The 22696-nt window shown below is 41.1% G+C and overlaps 3 protein-coding genes across 3 annotated transcripts in view; 2 read left to right on the plus strand and 1 right to left on the minus strand.

The window, feature by feature from the left end:
• The first annotated feature begins 83 nt into the window (after nucleotides 1–83).
• On the plus strand, nucleotides 84–7169 carry wars1 (tryptophanyl-tRNA synthetase 1). The gene is made up of 11 exons (XM_020642694.3): nucleotides 84–234; nucleotides 557–665; nucleotides 2698–2914; nucleotides 3085–3193; nucleotides 3365–3484; nucleotides 3665–3847; nucleotides 4286–4386; nucleotides 4604–4716; nucleotides 6077–6250; nucleotides 6348–6488; nucleotides 6634–7169. Exons 2-11 carry the CDS (start codon nucleotides 567–569, stop codon nucleotides 6790–6792), a joined length of 1416 nt encoding a protein of 471 aa, XP_020498350.2. The 5' UTR covers nucleotides 84–234; nucleotides 557–566; the 3' UTR covers nucleotides 6793–7169.
• A 4102-nt stretch (nucleotides 7170–11271) lies between these two features.
• LOC109990529 (mitochondrial basic amino acids transporter) lies at nucleotides 11272–19381 on the plus strand. The gene is made up of 4 exons (XM_020642685.3): nucleotides 11272–11517; nucleotides 12860–12903; nucleotides 14507–14590; nucleotides 16300–19381. The coding sequence occupies exons 1-4, from the start codon at nucleotides 11484–11486 to the stop codon at nucleotides 17062–17064; spliced, it is 927 nt and encodes a 308-aa protein (XP_020498341.1). The 5' UTR covers nucleotides 11272–11483; the 3' UTR covers nucleotides 17065–19381.
• Nucleotides 19382–20502: 1121 nt separating this feature from the next.
• fancm (FA complementation group M) overlaps nucleotides 20503–22696 on the minus strand; it is a 52077-nt gene continuing 49883 nt past the window's right edge. Inside the window, exons 21-24 of the mRNA XM_065966365.1 lie at nucleotides 22113–22206; nucleotides 21534–21882; nucleotides 21133–21427; nucleotides 20503–21039 (exon numbers count right to left, since the gene is read on the minus strand). Of these exons, the coding sequence (XP_065822437.1) occupies nucleotides 20907–21039; nucleotides 21133–21427; nucleotides 21534–21882; nucleotides 22113–22206 (871 nt within the window). The 3' untranslated portion in view covers nucleotides 20503–20906. The remainder of the gene's footprint in view (nucleotides 21040–21132; nucleotides 21428–21533; nucleotides 21883–22112; nucleotides 22207–22696) is intronic.

Below are 22696 nucleotides of genomic sequence, written 5' to 3' on the forward strand. Positions count from 1 at the left end.
TTTCCTGTGAAATTAAATTAACACTATTTTGTAAAAAAAAAAAAAAAAAAAAAAAATAAATGTTTGTGTTTTAGACATGCATGCAAGATATCATAACGTGGCAATTTTGCTTTGGTACTTTCATAAACGGAACTGTTTTGCCAGGGAAGGATTTGACCCGAACACAACACCACACAGGCTGGGCTGATGCAAGTTGAATGAGGTAGCTGTCAGCTGTGTGAGGAAAACTGTACGGTACGGCTTGCATTTTTTGTCATTCTGCAGCTTCTCTGTGACTGAATTTGATTATAAAATAAAATAGATTTGTTTTTATTTATGCAGCAGAAAGAGTTAAAACCCTGGAGATATCAAACGATGTTCCAGCTCCATAGCTTGTGATGTGGCTTGTCACATATGGGATTCATCTCAACTGCAGTGGCAGGAGATACAGTAATGCTTAAGTAGTCAAAGCCTCTGTGACTCCAGTCAACAGCTAATCAGAGCATTTAACTTGTCTCTACGTCACAGGTGTGTCCGGTCACTGTGCCTAAACTTAAAGTGCTGCTTTCTTTGTCAGTGTGAAGACGATGACGGACTGTGAGGGAGAAGGTCCTCTGGAGCTGTACGAGCAGCTGACTGCACAGGGAGACAGAGTCAGAGCTTTGAAAACTGCCAAAGCTGAGAAGGTGAGAATTTGTGCACTACCATGTAATAACAAGACATAACATGGGTCTTTAAATGTTGGGGGGAAAACATTTTAAGATCTGATCTAAGGGTCCCAAGGGGTGGGCAACTGGCGGCCCTCGTCAACCCTCAATGTGGCCCTCAGGTCAATTTTTAATATATCAAAACACGACAAAATCAGCCATGAAATCATGAAAACCAGAAATATTTCCATAATAATATTTGATCACTGGTTTAAGTTGAGTTCATAATTGACTGTAATCGTTTTTTGTATTCTACAATTTGGCCCCCTGGCAGTCAGGATTAAATGAATGTGGCCCCTTTGCTGTGACCAAAGTTGCCCCTCCCTGTATTAGGGGAATTAGATATGAATATGCATACTATAATCTTGAGAAATCTTTGTGTTTAGAGTTGCTAACATTGTGTTTTTTTTACTCATATTGTGTGTTTGGATAACCTGCTGCTGTAACGCCACAATTTCCCAGTTTGGGATCAATAAAGTAATTCTATTCTATTCTATTCTATTAATCTTAAAGAGATAGATAGGTCACACTTGGACACAAAGATTCATCTCATTTTAGGAGATCTTTTAATTTTAGATCACAGGAAAAAGGAAGTTTCTGGTCATATTAGGGCAGGGGTGGGCAACTGGCGGCCCGGGGCCCACATGCGGCCCTCGTCAACCCTCAAGGGGGCCACATTCATTTTAATTCTCACTGCCAGGGGGCCAAACTGTAGCATACAAAAACGATAACAGTCTCAAATTTAACTCAACATAAACCAGTGATCAAATATTATTATGGAAATATTTCTGGTTCTCATGATTTAATGGCAGATTTTGTTGTGTTTTTATATATAAAAATTGACCTGAGGGCCACATTGAGGGTTGACGAGGGCCGCATGTGGGCCCCGGGCCGCCAGTTGCCCACCCCTGCCCTAATATGACCAGAAACTTCCTTCCTTTTTTGACCAAAGTTGCCCGTCCCTGCACTAGACTCTTCTCCTCTGTCGCCCCCCGGTGGTGGAATGAACTTCCAAACTCCATTCGATCTGCAGAGTCCCTCTGCACCTTTAAGAAAAAGCTAAAGACCCAGCTCTTTCATGAATACCTACTAACTTATTGATGATGGTCTCCATATTATTGATGATGATGATGGTTGTGACGATGGTTTTTGTTTGATAGCGACGACTTATAAGATGGTTTCTATACTGATTAGAGCTCTCAAGAACTGCCCTCAATGTTGTGCTTTGCCTCTGGTCACTTCCTGTCAGCACCTGTGTGTCCAATCAGACTCAAAGCTGATCGTTTGCTCTTACTGACATTGTTCCCTTTTTTCTAGATCCTTGCTTGTGTTGTACTTACTCTCTGATGTACGTCACTTTGGATAAAAGCGTCTGCTAAGTGAATTGTAGAATCTTTTATTCTAAATAACGATCAATGATGTCTACCTCTGGTGTAATTTGGGTTTAAAACATAGCCTGTAAATGTATTAAATTTAAATGAAGAAGTTTTGATATTTTCTGCATAAGTACCGCGAAGCAATTCAACAACTGTATTTAAGATTGTATTGCACTAGAGGTGAGCAATATGATGATATGAAGCATAACCCATGTACCATTACAGACAGAGAGCTAATTTGCTTCCCTGCTGGATGTTTGAGAACATGGTAAACTGGTCTGCTTCATAGTTTCAGGGAATAACTATATTTTTATAAACATTGCCATCAGTTTGCAAGGTGACTTTTTCTGATTCAGAAAGTAGTAACATGTAAAAGTTGTAATAGTTTTATAGCTGGTTAGTTGTGCATTGTATTTTAAAGGAACATTGCCGTTGACTTTTTTTTAGAAGAGCAAAATAGATGACAGTGCATTCTCCGTAATCGTATCTGGGATAATGAGGGTAAATCCACTCAATTTTTTACAAAGTTTAGAGGAGATTTCTGCAAAGATATCATGTTAAGCTTCATCAGTGCCACTTAATCCTGTTGGTGTTTGTTTTGTCTGATTTTTTTTGATTTGTTTTGGGTTCCCCAGGCTGAAGTCGATGCCGCTGTCCAGTTGCTACTACAGCTGAAGGTGGACTACAAACAGGTGACAGGTCAGGATTACAAAGCAGGCTCCCCGCCCTCAGAAAACTCCGCCGCCCCCGACAACAGGCCTGCAACAGAAGGCGCTGATGACGAAGACACGGTCGACCCATGGAACGTTTCCACCACCAACGCCAAGGGAGTGGATTACGACAAACTCATAGGCAAGATTTAAATAAGCTACAAGTTCTATGGATAACATATTTTTTTGATTTGTTACTCTGTTAATACATGAAATGAAATACTAATGATGATAGCGATACTTTAAGGGCATTGTGCCAGTAAAGCTCTACTGCAGCTTAATCATTTCACATTGTGTTTTCTCTTCCATCAGTGAGGTTTGGCAGCAGTAAAATTGACCAGGAGCTCGTGGACAGAATAGAAAAAGTCTCAGGACAGAGACCCCACCACTTTCTAAGAAGAGGAATCTTCTTCTCACACAGGTTAGCATTTTTGTAACAACAAGTTCAGCATCAAGGTGACCTGAGGTTTTTATGTTTTCTCATTCCTGATACCCGCATTTAGTTATTAAGTTGTTGTTAATATGTCAGCATACAAAGATGAACCTTTGACATGGATGTCCCTCACTTAGCTCTTTCTACTGTTTCTGGCAGAGACATGCATCAGGTGCTGGATGCGTACGAGAAGCAGAAGTCCTTTTACCTCTACACTGGACGAGGTCCATCCTCAGAGGCCATGCACGTCGGTCACCTCATCCCCTTCATCTTCACCAAGTGAGATCTACCTCCGTAATGCTAAAAAAAAAAAAAAAGGGATGTTAGGCTTAATCTTTTAATCAGCTGGGCAAAAATTTAAGATAAATTCCAGAGCTTTTCATGTGCAGCTGAAAATACTTTTCTTTTGAATTAAACATCAATTCATCTGTATAGTTGAAACTCACCTCCTTGTTGCAGATGGTTGCAGGATGTGTTTGACATCCCCCTGGTGATCCAGTTGACCGATGATGAGAAGTACCTGTGGAAGGATCTATCACTAGAGGAGTGCCAACGCTTCGCTGTGGAGAATGCCAAAGACATCATCGCATGTGGCTTTGACGTCAACAAGACCTTTATCTTCTCTGACCTTGGCTACATGGGGTAAAATATGACAACGGAAATGTATTCAGGAAATATAAACACTAGAGGTGGGAAAAAAAATGTTTTATGTAAAAATCGAGATTATTATCTTGTGAGATTTTAAATAGATTCATATTTTTTTTTTTTCTGGGGGTGGGGGGCTAATCAGTCGTTCCCTGGTAAGTGCTTAGGCTCGCTCTTTAACTCAGTAGAATGCCAAATAGAGCAGCAAGACATTCAGCCAGTATTCACAGATGACTGGAGTAGATCCTGAAGTATGTACTTATTCAAAAATAGACTTTGAACCCATGAATCCAGAATCGTTATGAATCGAAAATAGATTCTAAATCGAATCATGAGACACCCAAAGATCCCCAGCCCAAGTTAGCAAACATTATTAATATTTGAGTCTGACTTTGTTGTGTGTTTTTAATGTAGTAATATTTCTTTTTCTTGCAGTGCATGTCCTGAATTCTACAGGAACGTTGTAAAGGTTCAGAAGCATGTGACATTTAACCAGGTCAAAGGCATCTTTGGCTTTACAGACAGTGACTGCATCGGTAAGAAACTTGAAAAAAACGTCACGCTAAGAGACTTTTTTTTTTGAGTAATCATTGAATTCTACTTGTATTGCGTTGAGGAGAGAACCAAATATGACATTTGTTTCATAGAAAATTGTGTGTTGTTGTTTTTGTGCCATAATTGTACATTTAGAGTGTAATTGTCTCAATACTTTGTCATTTTTTTTATGGTGTTCAATATTTTGTTTTCCTCCAGGAAAGATCAGCTTCCCAGCCATCCAGGCCGCCCCGTCCTTCAGTAGCTCGTTCCCAAAGATCTTTGGAAGTAGAAAGGACGTCCAGTGTCTCATCCCCTGTGCCATAGACCAGGTCAGGACAGCACTGTAGCGTAATTAATTTATTAAGATATTATATCTTTATTTAACCTCGGATTTAGAAGGGGGCACCGCTTCCCATTATAGGAAGAAAATAACTTTACCTGTATAAGTTAACTAATTAATCAATCAGTTTCATATCTTGAAAGAAGCAAGTTCTAGAAATGTTAAACAAGAAAACACACAAAATCCTGAATTTTATGTGTAAAATGTAATATAAAAGGGTAAACAATAAGGTATAGATGAAACAGATAAAGAATGTGATTATTATGATCAGGATAATGCAATTATAACGTATGGTGACATTATATATTTAGTAATGAGATAAGACGCAGTATTGGTTGAAGGACTTAATCAACAAATGATCAAAAAGGGGAAAGCTGATAAATGAATTTTGGGATTCTATTTGGATTTAAAGGAGGGCTCTGAATAGACACGACTCACGACTTAATCTTCCAACACCAGCTGTGAACCATCACCCTTACTGGGAGTTGTGTTCGATTGAACTCCGCCGGCTGGTCCCGCGTTTCAGTCTCCGATAAGTTTTCCCTTCCAGGGCTACCAGAGAGGTCCACGGGCTAGATTAGATGCCTTGACACCTGGGTCGGAGTGTGCAGCTGGGATGGAGATTGAAACGTCGGTTCAGCCGTCGTCTGAGAAGCTCCAAGGGGATCCAACAGGAAAAATATTTTCGATTTGCAATTCAGATTAACCGGATGGCCATCTCGACGAATCCAAATGAAGGAATTGGCGTTCAAAAATGAAGAGCAAAGACTTTGGAGAAGAAAGTTCAAAAACCTTGCTTGAGCCAGAGTCCAAAAATGTGCGTTGAAAATGAAAGTTCGGCAGAGAGTCGTCTCTCCGGCACAAACTTCTAAACATACTGGTATATACGTCACCATACATTCATTTCGATATTATTTCTATCAGATCCACGGGTAATAAAAAGTACCCAATGAAGAAAGACATAAATGTTCATTTGATGCAGAATTGAACGCTGTGGTTTAATCAGCTTTCCAGCAGTTCTTAAAACAGATGGTCAGTTTTTACGACTTTGCAGAGACTGGTTTCGGTCACAGTTTGTTTTCTCAATGCGTTGTAAAAGTTCATAATATCCTGTCCTCCAGTGCCTGTCTGAGAGGGAGACTTAAATCATTGATCAGTTCCTTTGTTTCTCGGTAAAGAGTAACCAACGTGTTAATCCACATCCCCGAGTCCTGCAGGAAGAGAGGTTGTGAAACGTGGCTGCTGATATCGGCTACAGCATTATGGTCTATGGATAACAAAAGTGCATATGAACCAGGGTCATATTTTGCAATTGTATGTAATCGTGTCTTATCGTCTCGCTCCATCAGGACCCGTACTTCAGAATGACCCGCGATGTAGCTCCAAGAATCGGTTATCTCAAACCGGCGCTGCTGCACTCCACCTTCTTCCCGGCGCTGCAGGGCGCGCAGACAAAGATGAGCGCCAGCGATGCCAACTCCTCCATCTTCCTCACTGACACTCCTAAACAAATCAAAAACAAGGTGCTTCTGTTAGTCAGGAGTTATTTGTTTGTCAAATTGATTTTTGCCCCTTTTGCTGTTGAACTGACTCATCCGACCTATTTAATCATGATCCCAGATCAACAAACATGCATTCTCTGGAGGAAAGGACACAGTGGAAGAGCACAGGAAGTACGGAGGAAACCCAGACGTTGACGTTTCCTTCATGTACTTGACCTTCTTCTTAGAGGACGATGAACAACTGGAGAAGATCAAACAGGTGAGGGCATAAGGACCAGAAATAATAAAATAATTTTTCTGCTTTCACTAAACTCAACTTTTCTTGTACTCTTTTTGTCATCCTCTTTGTAAACTCTCTTATAAAATATCCACTTCCCCTTGACATCTGTACATCCTCTCTGCAGGACTATGCAAGTGGAGCTCTGCTAACTGGTGAACTGAAGAAGATTTTGACTGAACTCCTGCAGCCAATGATTTCCCAGCACCAAGAGCGACGCAAACAAGTCACAGAGGAGACAGTCCAGCAGTTTATGACACCCAGGCCTTTAAATTTTAACTTGTAGCCCAACTGAGCAGCTTAGATGTCACGGGTAATTACTTCACTTATTTCAGTCCAACAACAAAACCATTGTTCCAGCTTTTTCCATTTCAAATGTTGTGATTTGTAAAATGAAGAAGGACATTTTACGAAATAGTTATAGCATCAGGGATGGAGACAAATGTCAAATGTAAATGTACAAAGCAATGATGTACTTATCTGATGAACTAAGCCCACGCCTTCATGCTAACCATCATGCTACTTGTTAGCATCATGCTTCACCAAATGTACACGTGTATCTTCATGAAGTGTTTGTGTTTTGCAGCACTGCTGCAACGTCACATGGGTCCTGCTCCTCAGCCTGAACTCATTTCAGGTTCAATAAAGCGAAATAAAAATGTATATTGTTGCTAAATCTGCTTCATAACCAACGACACAATCACATATTCGCTCTGAAAAATTACGATGATTAAGAAGTCTGACTTTTTTCCGGGATTTTTTCTTTTTTTTACATTAATCTTGAGTGTAAGCCCGTAACGATAAGCAGGATCTCATTGTCTAACTCAGTGGTTCCCAAAGTGGGGGTCGCGAGATTCCTCCAAAAAACATATTGAAAGGGTTTCAGAAAGCTTATTTTATTTATTATTGGGAAAATAAAATTTAAAAAAAACTAGTTCAAGAGATCACCTGTGTTCGTCTTCTAGCGTTTCTTACAAAAAAATTACTAAAAATAATATGACGGTGTTTGGAATATTGTGTGGTATGTTAATGCCAGTGTTTTGATTGGCCTAATGTTAAATGTTTGAACCACCTCCAGGGATAATGGGGGTCCCCAGTCTCTAGCACTGTTATAGTTTGGGTTACAGGCTGAAAAACGTTAGGACCGCCTGGTCTAACTCAAGGGAACTAAACTTGACGTATTCATAAAGAGTAGGATAGTTATTCAGAATGGATTAACATTTCAGGGAACTTATAAACAACTTTTAATGTAGTTATAACTTATTTAATAGGTACCTTTTCTTTTCATTGCGTTTACTTGTTTGTTTTACTTTATTTAGGCTATAGCCACAGGTAATGAAGCACAGATGGAACATGCAATAGTAAAAGAAAACCAAGGAGATAATAATTGACTACAGGAAAAAACACCCCACAACAGTCTGCACATAAACCAGGAAGAGGTGGAACGTGTCTCCAGCTTGAAGTTCCTGGGAGTGCACATCTCAGAGGACCTGAGCTGGAGCCTCGACACAGCACACCTGATAAAGAAGGTACAGCAATGCCTCTTTTTCCTGAGGACCCTAAGGCGCAACAGACTCCCTCGCGATCTGCTGTGAAGAACTTTTACTGCTGCACAATCGAGAGCATCCTCAACCCATAAACCCCCCCCCCCCCCCCCCCCCCCCCCCCAAAAAAAGACGGGAATACAATGTGCAATAATTACCCAACCGCTGCTAACTGTTCAATATTACTTGTGCAATAACTTTGTAATTCACTGCTTTACAATTGTCTATTTATTTATTTATTTATTTATTTATTCATTGCACTGAAACAGTTTATTTACTCATTCAGTCACTGCACAATAATAACTGTATATACTCTGTCACTGCACCATAACTTCACTTATTTGCACTATATCTCTATATTTATATTTGTTTAATTAATCAGTCACTGCAAAATAATAACTGTATATATTCTTTCAGTCACCACGACTGTGTATTTATTTATTATTATTATCATTCATTCACTGAACAGCAATTGCTCTGGCCACTTTTTACATACTTCTCTCTCATATCACCACAAATATGTTTTTGTTGTTGTTGTTTTTGTAAACGCTGCTGTTTAGGATTGCTGCTAACAAAGTTTCGTTGTGTCCTTGTATACAATGATAATAAAGATTCTATCTATCTATCAACTTAAAGCACTTTGTATGCCAAGAGCCGGAGGCCCTACTGGGGCCCTGACTTATGTGCTCACATCGGACACACAAAGATTAATTATTTACCCTTTCTAAACTCATCAATAATATCTACTCTATAACACAAGATATTGGCAACATTAGCATATTTATATATGACACAAAAAAGATTGTCGTTCAAAGTCAAATACTCCTGAAAATGTTCGACATTTTTGAAACCTAAATCTTTTCATGAAAATGTTCGACGTTTTTGAAGCCTAAATTTTCAACATTTTGAACACATTTCCAGTTAGTTCATTGCAAGTAATACAGAGTGTGCATTTATTGTCTTAGATGTGCAAACAAAGTACTTGCAGCATTTGCAAAAAAACAACCTAATAGTTAGTAATATAGAGTACATCCAACCTCTGAATGGGCAAATAACCAATCACAATTAAGGATATTTGGGGGTGGCCAAGCATATTTCTTAAGGGTGGCCATGCCATCCCCCCCCCCCCCCTCTGGACATGCCCCTGGCCTAGAGTGTAACAAATGTTCCTCAAACAAAGGACAATGGACCTTCACCATATAGGCACCTATACGAGCTGTGTGCCCTCTGGATGTTACACAAACACATGTATGGTTTAGTCACTCATCTTTCACTTATCTCTTGAGTAGTTGGACAATGGGAATCCTTAATAAAGCCTAATAACCCGACTTCTACTTTGAGTCAGTCTCCCCTGCAGCAAAGCTTTAACCTAATTGGCTGCCTTTGAAATGTAGTGGAGTAGTAGGTTTAAAAAATGAACTTTAAACGTAAACACTTGAATAATGCACACATTTTTACTTCGTAGCACAACCATAGAGTAAATGTGTGAACCTGTGACTCATTCCCCCGCTGCTGCTGATGAAGTTGTGTCTGTGTTGTAAACTTTGCACGACATCTATGGAGTTAGATCGGTCTCAATATTCACAAATGCACACAGAAGGATTCACAAATGTATTTCAATGCACACACAAAATATATTTAATTCTATATTAATTGTAAAAAAAATCCACAAATTAAAAAAACAAGATTCATGTATGAGAGGTATTAAGAATCCAATAAAGGGTGGCAGCAATCACCTCAGGGTGTCGGGTCAGGACATTATTTTTGATGTAAGGTGTGAGCGGGAGATGCAGAACAAAGACTAACCTGAACAGGCCTTTTTTACAATTCACAAATGGATTTCTGATTCACACACAAATATTTATAGTTTTGTATATATGTAATAGAAATCCACAAATGTATAATATACATATATATTTAAAAAAAAACACATTTGTATCTTGTTACACAAATGACAAACAGTTTGAAATATATATATGTATATTAAATGTATTGGTGTTTTGTACAGAGCAAAGGACAGTTTGGATTCTGCTTCTTCTCACTTATTGCAATGAAGTATGTGACCAACACTAAACCTTTGTTTGTGTTACAGAAAAGAGCGATCAGACTTATAAACAAACGTTAGAGAACACACTAACAGACTGTTTAGAAGCTCACGTGTGTCGAAATTTCAGGATCTAGTTCACTTGAAAACATTATTAGTCATGTTTAAAGCTAGAAATAGATCATTACCCGAAAATGTACAGAAGTTGTTTGTATTTACATCTAATGAGGAGGATCATAGACGGAGATTTAATTTTAAAAGTCCATTTGCACACACTACATTACAACAAATGTGTATCTCAGTAAATGGAGTTAAATTATGGAATTCTCTCGATAATCATTTAAAATGCTGCTCAAGTATCATTCAATTTAAAAGAATGTAGAAAGAAAAGGTTCTGGGGAATTCTGAATGCATTGAGTTACTCTAACTGATTGTTTCTATATTGTTGATCTGATTTTTTGTTTCGTGAAAGAAAGAGAAAACAAACAGGTTAGCCATCTTATTCTGTTAAACAGTATCTTGTGTTATTAGGAAAGGACGGGGCAGGTATTATAAGTTTTCTTCTTCCTGCTCCTGTTTGCTCATGAACAGTGTTTCAGCATTATGAGAAAATATGTTTTTGTTGTGTATTATGGTGTTGAAACCAAACACTGAAATGAATCAAATATGAAATGAAATATGAAATATTATACATTTGTGGATTTCTATTACATATACACAAAACTATAAATATTTGTGTGTGCATTGAAATCCATTTGTGAATCTTATTTTTTAATTGGTGGATTTGTTTTACATTTATATAGAATTAAATATATTTGTGTGTGCATTGAATTTCCATTTGTGAATCCTTCTGTGTGCATTTGTGAATACTGAGACTGATCTAACTCCATAGACATCCTGCACACCTCTTGGAGCACCCTAGTTGGACACTGACACCCGGATGACGAGCACCTCGATAACACTGTTGATTCTGACTGTGCAGCAGCAGCTCACAGTTTTGAAAGTGTCCTCGGCTGCTCCACCCGGCAGCAGCCAATGGAGGCGAGGGGCGGAGGGCAGCCACTAGGGGAGTTGTCTCCTGCTTCCTCATCCTATTGGGCTGTCTTAAAAAAGAGCAAACTCGCTTCTTCCTCGTCTGTCCCACACCGAGCCCCCGCCCCCTCCTCCTGCACCAACAGAAATAGCAGAGGTTTGGCAGAAAGAGCACTTCCAGTAGTGAGAAGTGAGGACACATCAGCAACATTTTTTTTTTTTTAACTGTCATAGTTTGAAGCCCAACTTTTCTCACTTTTTTCAACACAGTGCACACTCCCCCCCTCAAAAAAAAGGCTTTTGTAAATAACACTGAGTTAGCTCGGAGACGTTTCATCTGTTTGACTTTTTGAGGGAATGGCATTGGACTTCGCTGCGGGCTGCATTGGAGGTAAGTAAAGCCGGCCACGTTAGCAGGGGGGTTAACAAGTTGAAGCTAACAGGGTAGCATTAGCATTCAAGGTGCGTCTCCAAGCAACGCGTGGGCAGCTCGAGCTGTGAAGTAAAGTGAGTTTCCGGTCTGTGCAACATAAAGAAACATGTAACAGTGTGGTATAACAACTTGGTAACATTGTAGCATTAAGTTATGTTGCAACACGGGACGTATCTTTAAGGTTGTGATGTTGCATTCCACACCTGTGACACACACACACACACACACACACACACACACACACACACACACACACACACACACACACACACAGCAGGGAGTGGTCCTGTGTTGTTATTCGTAATATGACATGAGACATCTGGGAAGTATATTTAAACTCAAAAAAGAAAACGAAAGTGTCTTAATAGAGTGTCAAAAACAAAACTAGGAAATGGCAACATCTTTTTTTTTTTCCTCCCCACACGAGGTGTCATTACACAGCCGTATGCAAAACACATCATACCTGCTTAGGGAGTCACCCCCCCCCCCCCCCATGCCCTGTTTGAATGGAGCCTCACCTTAAAGCTTCTGGGAATCTTGGCAGCTGTTTTGTTGAAGGCCAGGTACTCCCAATTTTGTTTTAGCACACCAAGGGACTCAAATAGTTTCACTTCAGAGCATAGGGCTTGTTTTTTTTTCTTCTTAGTTGTTATCTTTACTTTGACATCAAGCAGATCTGGGATAATAATCGGTCAAGCATACATCACTAACATTTTGTCAGTGTTGGAAAATGTCATTTTATTCAAAGTATTTTTGCACACTAATGTTTATGTGCAACAGAAATGCAGGGGAAAGAAGTCACACATTTGTAATATTTAAATAACCACACAGCATTTAGGTGTTTCTCAAAGTTAAAAGAGCCTTACTCTTTATTTTCAGGGATTAAACAAAGTCCACTACATGTTGCTGGTTTAGAAAGTCTGTCAAGTCAAAGCAAACATTTTGCCCTGAGTGTTACTGTAGTTTTATACGATCCCTCTTGGCTGACAGGTTGACTCAGTAAGTAATGGTGGTGTGATAGATTTTTGGCTTGTAGGTATATGTCAAGGACAGGCTGCTGGGGATCTTTCGTCACTGAGTACAGTGCAGTGACCAGCTGATCAGCCTGGGGGGGGGGAAGGGTCTGTTTGCTGTTCCCACGTCAGAGGAGCCTCTTGATCATAAGCAACCCTTTTTCTCCAAAATGAGACTTGTGACTGTGACGGGTTCGATGACGAGGCCGCACTTCAGCTGTTGTAGGAAGATGAGCAGTAATCACGTTTTGTTCTGTAAAATCTTCATCTGGTCTTTTGCATTTCAGGTGCTGCTGGTGTTTTGGTTGGACATCCGTTTGACACTGTGAAGGTGGGTGTCTTCTTTTCTGTCCTGTCCATTGTTTACTCATGTTAGGCAATGTAATGATCCAGCACTTGACTGTGAATTTAGAAGTCTCTGTGGTAATTTCCATGTCTCTGTTCGCTGCTTGAATTTAAATCCAGGTATGCTTGCAGTAGGTTTGTCATCCTTCGCCATGATTAATAAAACTTGGGCAAGAGGATTATGTGAGCACAGACAGTCGAAGATACTTCATCTCATTAGATCATGTTTTAAATGTTGGGGCCCGACCGATATGGAATTTATGGGACCGATATCGATATTGATATTGGTGAGAGAAAAAATCTGATACATATATATCAGCCGATATCTTTCTTAGATGTATGAAATCTGTAGAGATAGATAGATATATAAATGTACACATTAATTGCATTGATCCCTCCAGTGCAGTCAAACACTTCTGGAAAATATATATAATAAAGACAAGATGGTAACTCAACTAAAAAAGTAATTGCGCGTGTACGCACATCACAGCTTGACACTCTGGAGGATAATGCTTGTTGTAATCCACACAGCGCCCTCTGCTGGTGAAAGAGAACTGCCAGTGTAATACAATAAAGACCAAATGAAATTATATTTGACTGCTGAAAAAAATCGAGTAATATCGGCGCATATTTTTGATAAAATTAGCCGATACCGACAGTCCCTGTATATGATTAAAATTAGTCGATATTATCGGCTGGCGGATAAATCAGTCGGGCTCTAATATGTATTATAGCTTAAAAACCAGAGGAGAAGCTTTTATAAATTCTAATGAAACTGATATTAATTGGAGGCTTCAGTAACCAGCTGTTGCATTTATTGTTTTTAAGTGTCACAGAAAGTCACAGAGATTCAAACGTAAGTGAACTCTGAATCCAGCATTTCTTTATCAGAACGACATTTTGATAAAGTCACAAATGCACGGTTACAAAAAAATATCACTATGTTTCTATTATGTGTGGTTTCAAACGTCACATGTCTTCTTTTGAACGTCTGAAACCAGAATTTGCATGTAAGGCTGCAGTCCTTCAGTCTGCGTTTCTGAAGCATTCACTTCCACTGTTTGAATGTCAAAGCCGGTAAATATAGCAATTCGAGTCGTTTTGAAAATGACAGCCTTCACTGACATAAACACAGAGATGGTGAATGGTCAGGTTGTCGCTCTTTTTATACTTTTGCTTTTCAATGTCATTTCTCTTCTGAGCCCGTGTCTGTGGGGGGCAAGCTGTCTTTAACAGCAGCAGTGTCACTGTGTTGTAGATGAGAGAGAGAAATAAACAACCTCTCCATGGAAATGTGACCTAGTAAGTATGGTCAAGGTCTTTTCTTTCACCCTCCACTTTCCCCTCATGTCTTGACCTGTAGAAATAAAAGGAAAAAGATGTTTTGTATTTTTTATTGAACTCCATTCTCGGTTAATTTTCTCTCCCTCATATTGCATCCTTTTTTTTCCACCCTGATTTTAAAGAACTATTTAAAATCTCCTTTTGCCTGCTTGTACATTTAAATATGTATCACCATATGTGCTGTGTGGCCTCTTTGTCCGTGTTTCTTTGTTACACAACTTTGAAACGAGTTCTGTCGTCTGCAGGTGAGACTTCAAGTTCAAAATGTGGACCGACCTCTGTACCGCGGGACATATCACTGCTTCCAGTCAATCATACGCCAGGAATCGGTACGCTTGTTTATTTTATTTGAAATGCCCTAAATGTTTGACTTGTTTTTGGATCAAATGTTGTCACAGCCGTTATGCAATGTGTGCATCATCGCCATGTGCTGCACAGCTCTCCGTGCCAATGTGATGCATTGCCACTGCCCTGATTTTTAGAGAGTCGGGTGTCAAGTCCTGCTAACACGGGATGTTAGGGGGGCGTGTGTGTGTGTGTGTGTGTGTTAGCCAGGGTCAAAGAGGACCTTATTCCTGCCACCGGCTAAATAAAGCTTTGGACACGTTGCCTTTTGAGCCAAGCGGAGTAAGCTTGGTCTGAGTGAAATCTCAAGTTTCACATGGAAGTATTAGATTGTACTCCTCTAGTAGTTGAACATTAAAAAGCACGGTTTTCTCTTTCAGCGTCATTTAAAATCAACCAGGTTATTCTTTCATCAATGAATATCTAGTGGGTCGTTGGCAGATTTATAGTTGAAGGATTTAAAGAACATCCTGCCCCACCAAAGCTTCCCACCCAGCCCCCAGAATATAAATCATCTTGGGTGATAACTCAATAGCTAAGCTGAAATACTCGATTAGGTTAATGGGAGAAATGATATTTCCCTTTTGACATCACTACTTCACATCAGGCTTGACAGCTGTCACGCTCATATGGAAGCATATTTTAAAGTCTCTCTCTCTCCCCCCCCTCAGTGTTTGTCAAGAAAAAGCTGGCCATTATGCAAATGTAGTCGATGGCTCGTGATTTAAAGGATTTCATTTCACTTTGACTGTACAGGACTTTTTTTTATTCAGGACGTTAGTCAGGAAGTGTTAGTACAGGCACTTTACAGATTCCAGTAACTTCAGCTGACTTTCTCTTCAATCTTCCCTTTTTACAAGAAACACAACTGGTGTTAATCACAGTTGTTTTGGAGCTTTAAATATTCTTCAGGATTTCTTAATCTGCCATGTGCATCATGAGTCAGAACATAATGTGAGCTCATCAGATGAACACATTTCTTATTTGTAAAATAGAGTTATCAATCGTTTTAATCGTTTAAAGTTTTGGACATTAAATAGTCATTTCACATTTAAGACTTAATAAGATACGATTCTCTCAAAATGAAACTGTAGACAAATGATGAGTGAAAAAGAAACCCACTCGTCAGTGTGGTTTGAACTTTTTGTAATGTTTGTTTTTCTCAACACGGGGAGGTGATTGGAGCGTCTTGTTGTGGTCTGGGTTAAACGCTGCATCATGTTGTTTGTGCTGTTTGTGTAGTTCCCCGTCTTCTTGCACTATTTTCACACAGTTTTTATCTCGTCTGTTATCTTCTCACCTCGGGGGTGTTGGGGGGCCAAAATGCTTTCACACTTCCGGTTTAAAAGACGGTGGTGCGTCCTCAATTTCTAAATCTACTAGCCTCCACTCTCACCTTAGTTTTCAGAGTACCGATGTGACTCTGGACACCTTTGAATCGATTTATCCTGATTTTACGATTATAACTTTACATCCCTTAGACTCGACACATTTCTCCACTCTGCAGCTCAAGCTGACTCAAAATGACGACATTCACTCGAGTGACTTCAGGAAGTAATTAAAGGAATACAGTGTTCCAACTCAATTGATGTATTAGTATGAATTAATTTCTAGGTCCGAACGATCAGATTTATCTTTCCTACCTTCAGAAGAGATCCTGATGAGTGATAATAATCTCTTTGTGTGTCTGCAGATGCTCGGTCTGTACAAAGGTATTGGCTCTCCAATGATGGGCCTGACCTTCATCAACGCCATCGTGTTCGGCGTCCAGGGCAACGCCATGCGAAAGCTCGGCCGCGACACGCCCCTAAACCAGTTCTTGGCCGGAGCGTCCGCCGGCGCCATCCAGTGTGTCATCTGCTGCCCGATGGAGCTCGCCAAGACGCGCATGCAGCTGCAAGGGACCGGGGAGAAGAAGTCCAAGAGGAAGCTGTACAAGAACTCCCTGGACTGTCTGGTGAGGATCTACAACAAGGAGGGAATCCGCGGCATCAACCGCGGCATGGTGACCACCCTGCTGCGCGAGACGCCCGGCTTCGGGGTGTACTTCCTCGCCTATGACACGTTGACGCGCTCCCTGGGCTGCGAGCCGGACGACCCCTTCATGATCCTAAAGCTGCTGTTTGCCGGCGGGATGTCGGGGATCGCCTCCTGGATCTCGACCTATCCCGTGGATGTGATCAAGTCCCGTCTTCAGGCGGACGGGGTCGGCGGGGTCAACCAGTACAGCGGCATCATGGACTGTGTGAGGCAGAGCTTGAAGAAGGAGGGCTGGAGGGTGTTCTCGCGCGGACTCACGTCCACTCTGCTGCGGGCGTTCCCGGTGAACGCGACCACTTTTGCCACGGTGACCCTGTTTCTAATGTACATGCGGGAGGGACAGGAGTGTAGCATCCAGGACTCGGAGCTGCAGGCCGTCCAGCTGCAGACGCAGACGCAGCCGCTCGCTCAGCAGTGAGCGCCGCCTCGGCCATCAGCTGATCCATCCAGTTCGTTTAAACTTCATGCAGGTCTATGATCTGTTCACCCGGTGTCTATAATCAGAGAGCTGGACTGATCCCAGGTAGGCATCTGCCCATGGAGCATCAACAAAGTGACCACATGTAGTATTTAAATAATATATATTTGAAGAGAAAAAGCTGCATTTGTAAATATGGTCTATTTTTAAATGTCATCGGTTTTATATACTTGTTTTTGAGTTTTTCAAACTTGATGGTTACAGCGGTTCCTGTATCACACTAACTGTACAGCGAGGGTTAGAGATGTGAGAGTCAGAGAAACACTTTGTCTTTAATTCTGCGCTCAGGTCACACTGAAGTCTGTTACGAACCCGTCTCCACCATCAAACATTCACTCACACGTTATTGAATACATTTTTGTAAACATTAATGGGTTTGCAGTTTGCACTGTTTCTTTTTTTTGCAAACTAACCACGGTGAAATGATTTGTGATTGAAATATTTTTAAATGAATTTTTCAAGCCGTTTACCGGTCCAGTGTGAACCTGGCATTTTTAGACCCTGTGTCCATCTAGCATCCTTATTCTGGGCAGGAATCTCTGGTCCTGAAGCGTTTGTGCGCTGAGAAGAAAAAGCGCTGCATGTCCGTCCTGTCGCTATGACAACAGTCTGTTAACAACGGCTGCTGTATGACCAACACTGCTCAGTTACTTTCTACTGTATGTTTTAGAGGTGAGATCGTTTATTTCCCCGATCAGACCCGGAGCGAAGAGGATGTGGGTACAAGAGATAATCTGTATCTGTATCTGTAGGCGGCAAAAATACAGGAAATGTCATACATTTGGAAAAGAGAGCCGGAGACATCAACAGCGCCTTTCTGAAAAGTTGAAAGATCTTTAACTTGAGTGCTCGGAGCGGCCGCACAAAAAAGCAGAGCGGAGCACTCAGGAAAATAAAAAGACGCTAGGTGGACACGGGGCCAAAGTGATTAATTGTAAATGTTACAAACACAAAGAAAGCCTACTGTCAACATACATGCACATGCTCCGTCTGCCTGTACATTTATCTGAATATCTTTGAGGATACAGCTGTGTATATAAAATGTTACAAAGGGAAGCGGCTGGATGTTTGAGCTGCGGATGTTGTCTGATGTTTTAATTCTGAGGTTATTCTGTGTGTGTCTCAGCTCTTTGTCTTCTCAAATGATCTTCTTTGGATCCTGACCGTCATGTAGAAACAAGCTCAGACGTCGCCTCGTTGTCGGGCGACATGAACAAGTTATCGCACATTCTTTTGTGATCGAGACTGGTTTTCCCACGACACAGTTGTTTTCTGAAAAAAACGTGACGCAGATTTTCCTTCGTTTTGGTTGGACATCGTTCAGTGTCCAAAGACGGCACCTTATGGTTTGACCACTAATGTGTTACAGCGTAAATGGATGACTTGTTAAAAGTGGGGTTTTTTTTGGTTTTTTTTGGGAAGCAAAATGGGTTTTAAATCTTTCTTCGTCTGGAGTCAGTGGACGTTACAGCTCATCCTTTTTAGCAGCTATTTTATTTTAATTTGTTGATTTATTTTGGGGATTTTTATGCATTTGTTTTAGAGACAGGATGACAGTGGATAGAGTCAGAAATCAGAGAGAGAGGGGGAGTGAATATGAAAAGTTCACCATTAAAGATAGAACCTAGTTTTCATGCTGATGGTTCTGTTTGCTCTCAGCTTGTAAATCTGACTCACATGGCTTTTTAAACCACAGCACAGGAGCTAAGGACCCCTCTGCCCCCCTCTGCTCACCAGGACTATCGTGAGAGGTCAAAGGGCAAACACAGTTAGAAACACTTCACGGTCTGGAGGTATAAAGCATTGACCATGATTGCCAAATAAAAGCTTAATACTGCAGGTTGCTCGTGTTACTTAATGTGGTGAAGCTGTATGACTCGTCCACCTTCACGTCTGTTTCTGAAGAACTGAAGCTGCTGTTACTTCTCTGCAGTCTGAGTTGTTTTTTTTTTTTTCTTACAAAGACATAATAATGTGCATTCTGTGAATTTTTCCCAGGTCATCCTTGAAGAGTAAATGTTTTGGAAAATGTCAAGATTGACTGTAATTACATTTGTGTGTTTGTCTGCTTGGTCTTCTATTTAATCATGTACATGTGTCTTGGCTTTACCGGTGGAGGGTCACGTCTCTCTGTAAAGTCTTTCATTGTGCCTTTGTCTTCTGCACTTGTCCGTGTACAATATCATGCCCCAAAGCAGCATGCAAAATATGAATACTTTTAAAAAGAATGGTGAATAAAAGCCACATTCTTCAGGTCTTTTTGGCTGTTTTTTCTTTTTTGTACAAAAATGTCAAACTGCACGCACATCTGAAAAGTTGAGGACTGGGTGCCGGACAAAAAAACACATCAGGTACCTTTCTTGCTTAGTAAATGTTTATTGTTTCTTGCTTTGTATCACATGACCTGTCAGGTGACCTCTGGGGTTGTATATAATTTATATGTGGAGGTGTGTCTACTCACTTGTTCAGGTCTGATGAAGGCCGAGGGCTTGAAATGTTAAATGTGGTGATAATAACCATCAAATGTTAATTGGAGCAGCATCTGGTGTGCTGACTTTGTCTTCCTCCATCTTTGGGTAGTTGTTTTTACCTCCATTGCTTTAGACCAATCAATTACATATTATTTAATAAAGTTTAATGAAAAAAAAGGTTGGACCCCAGGTGATACGAAGCATGATAGAACGAAGAAACTGAACAAAACCAACTTGTTAAAAAAAAAAAATGCTTCATAGACTTTGACAGCATTTTTCTGTCAGGCACACCTTCGATACCCACTGAAAAGAGCTCCATGACCCACTTTTGGGTCCCGACCCACCAGTTGAATACCACTGCTGTAGCCATTCATGAGTTCTATTACCGTAAAAAAGTTGCAGGGCTGAACACAACCTTCAGCAGGACAAATGATGAGTAGAGTAGATTTGTTTTAGGCCCTTGAGGTAAGAAAGACTGCCCTCTAGTGGTTACTGAAGAGCAGGTGTTACTTACATTAGGAGCTTAAAGTAGATTTGAAGCTTGATCCAAAGGTTACTGGCTTTGGATGAAGTCCAGTAACCTTTGGATCAAGCTTCAAATTCACCATGACCAGGAGCTTGAACTACTCAGCAGGATCACTTCAGGGTTAACTCTGGTGTTTCAGTCCTACGCAGGTCGTTCACTCCTTAGCTGGGTATATCGCCACGGTAACTCATGCTGCACACCTCGATGAGAGATCAACCTGTGAATCCGTATGATTTGACACAAAGCCCTTAAAATGAAAGATTACTGACATCATCCTTCATCATTTAACAGAGACTGAAAAAGCACCGGAGCCTTTTAGTCGTGTTTTTTAAGATGTTAAATTACAAACAGCCTTCTTCAAAAACACTTTTAACACAAATGTACAAAAATATAATTTATTAAGGACATCCGTCATCATATTAAAGTCTTTGAGGGTAGATTTGATAACAAATGTATTCATTATTTTGACAAAAGCAATAAGTTATTCAAGCGTCAGTCATATAGATTCTTATGATCACAGACACGATTTATGTCCAAAAGGAAACACCTCTCACCCAAATGATTTGAAGAAATACTAAATCAAATAGTTCATAGTTTGCTCTAAATGAAGACGTCTGTGGTTCCATATAAAGTAAATGGAGTTGATTTGTGCTCCTTTTATTGTGCAAGAAGGTTGGAACCCTTGTCCTGAGGCTCTCTGGCACAGTGCAGTGACTGTGGTGAAGGTGTCATGAAGGAGAAAGAAGAGCAGGGGATGGAAAGATGCATCGTCTCCCCTTACCCTGCTAGCTGCTGCTGCTTCTTCCAGATTTGGACGTGTGCATGAGGAAGGAGTCGCAGGAGTACCGCAGGAAGCGATAGACCTCCTCAGCTCTGGTTCTGCCCATACAGCCGCCCTTTTGTACGTCGTCGACGGAGCTGCAGGAGGAGCAAAAAGGAGGATTTTACACCGTGTAACGTTGTGTTCTTGTTTTGCCATGTTAGATATAAAAACACACTCTCTCTCTCTACCTGTTAATGAGTTGGGCGATGGAGCTGAAGTTGTGGCTCATGTTGAGGGCGTGGGCGTAGTTGACTGAGGGGAGGCTGGAGTACAGCTGCAGGGCCTGCTGCCTGTGCTGCCCTTTGACCTCCAGAGGCACAGCGATGCCCTGACCTTTGCGCTGCTCCAGCCGCGCCAAGTCCGCCAGCAGGCCGGCGCTCTCTTCCGGGCTGCTGCTCCACAGCAAGCGCACCCCTGTGTTCACCAGTGCTGTCAAAGTGCTGTCATAGAAACGAGTTCGCTGGAAGGGACGTGATGTCTCACCTGAAGAAAATTAAAAAAGAGACTTTATTGAGAACATAATTGTATCATTTCACCTCACCAGCTATCATATCAAGACAAGCTGAATACATCAACACTTCTTACTGACCTGGCTTTGTTCTGTCCTTCTCCACTATCAGACAAACGCGCTCGAATGATCCCTGCAAGCCGTTCAGCCTTTCGGCCAATCGCTTCCTGTTCGGCATCGAGGCCAAATCCGATTGGCTGTGCCTCTCCGCGGCCATTCGGTTGCTGACGATGAAGTAGCAGCCGTCGAGCGAGCAGACGTGGACGGTGGCTGCGTGACGCTGACGCAGGCAGGACATCAGATCCACGCCGTTGCTGATGCAGCGACTGTCGGCCAGGATGCTGACGGGCCCGGGCGGAGCGAGAGACGCACTGACGGGCGCATCGGGGCCAGAGGAAGACTGAGGTACAGAGGAGGTGGAAGGAAGGGCCTGGACAAAGGACAACAACCATTTTTACCTGTTGAATAGACCCTTAATCATGTATCTTATTTCATTCCTGTTATAGATTCCTCATTCTGAATCTGGTTCTGATCAGAGACTGATTTATGAAGTCATATTCAAGTTTGCTGACTCATGTCTGAGACCCAAACCGTTAGAGTGTGTGTGTGTGTGTGTGTGTGTGTGTGTGTGTGTGTGTGTGTGTGTGTGTGTGTGTGTACCTCTGTTTGTTTCTTGGAGGACAACAGCGACTCCGGCTCTGCAAAGTCCAGTTCATCAGAGAGCAGATGCTGATTTTCGATCCTCTGGCGACACCTGCAGGAGAAAGATAATAATGCTCTATTGTACCCATTCCCAAAATCTAAGAACTCGGCTGCCCAATTTTAAAGTCTGGAAACATTCTTGGGACCCCCGAAAACATTTAAATCACACAACTCTGACCAATACCTGAGACTCAGATGAAAGATTTCTGAATAAATCTATGTTTGTATTTCATTATTACATGGACAAAAAAATGCTTCACAAAGTGAAAACAAATGTGTGTGAAAAGTAAACTTAAAACTGAAAAATTCAAGTCTTCTTTATTCATTATAAATGACCCCTGAAGTACCTTTAGGGCCCACTAGGGTGCTGCAGCACACAGTTTGGGGAGTAACTCCTCTAATTATTGATGGCTGAGTTTAAATGTTTAAACAGACCTGCTCCTCAGCCTTTGTGGAGACACACACAGAGACTACAGGGCCGCAGCAGAGCAGCTTCAAGAGGCAACTGTAAAGTTTCATTTTGCAAAGAAAATTTTGCTTAA

The sequence above is a fragment of the Labrus bergylta genome, chromosome 18 (genome assembly GCF_963930695.1).
Source record: "Labrus bergylta chromosome 18, fLabBer1.1, whole genome shotgun sequence".
NCBI lineage: Eukaryota > Metazoa > Chordata > Actinopteri > Labriformes > Labridae > Labrus > Labrus bergylta.

Excerpts from the sequence above, each read along its gene's own strand:
- wars1 (XM_020642694.3), top strand. The coding sequence starts at position 567 with ATGACGGACTGTGAGGGAGAAGGTCCTCTGGAGCTGTACGAGCAGCTG. Across the intron at positions 4,387-4,603 it reads TACAGACAGTGACTGCATCG|GAAAGATCAGCTTCCCAGCC; the intron begins GTAAGAAACTTG and ends GTTTTCCTCCAG. Across the intron at positions 6,251-6,347 it reads CTAAACAAATCAAAAACAAG|ATCAACAAACATGCATTCTC; the intron begins GTGCTTCTGTTA and ends TCATGATCCCAG.
- LOC109990529 (XM_020642685.3), top strand. The coding sequence starts at position 11,484 with ATGGCATTGGACTTCGCTGCGGGCTGCATTGGAG. Across the intron at positions 12,904-14,506 it reads ATCCGTTTGACACTGTGAAG|GTGAGACTTCAAGTTCAAAA; the intron begins GTGGGTGTCTTC and ends TGTCGTCTGCAG. Across the intron at positions 14,591-16,299 it reads CAATCATACGCCAGGAATCG|ATGCTCGGTCTGTACAAAGG; the intron begins GTACGCTTGTTT and ends GTGTGTCTGCAG.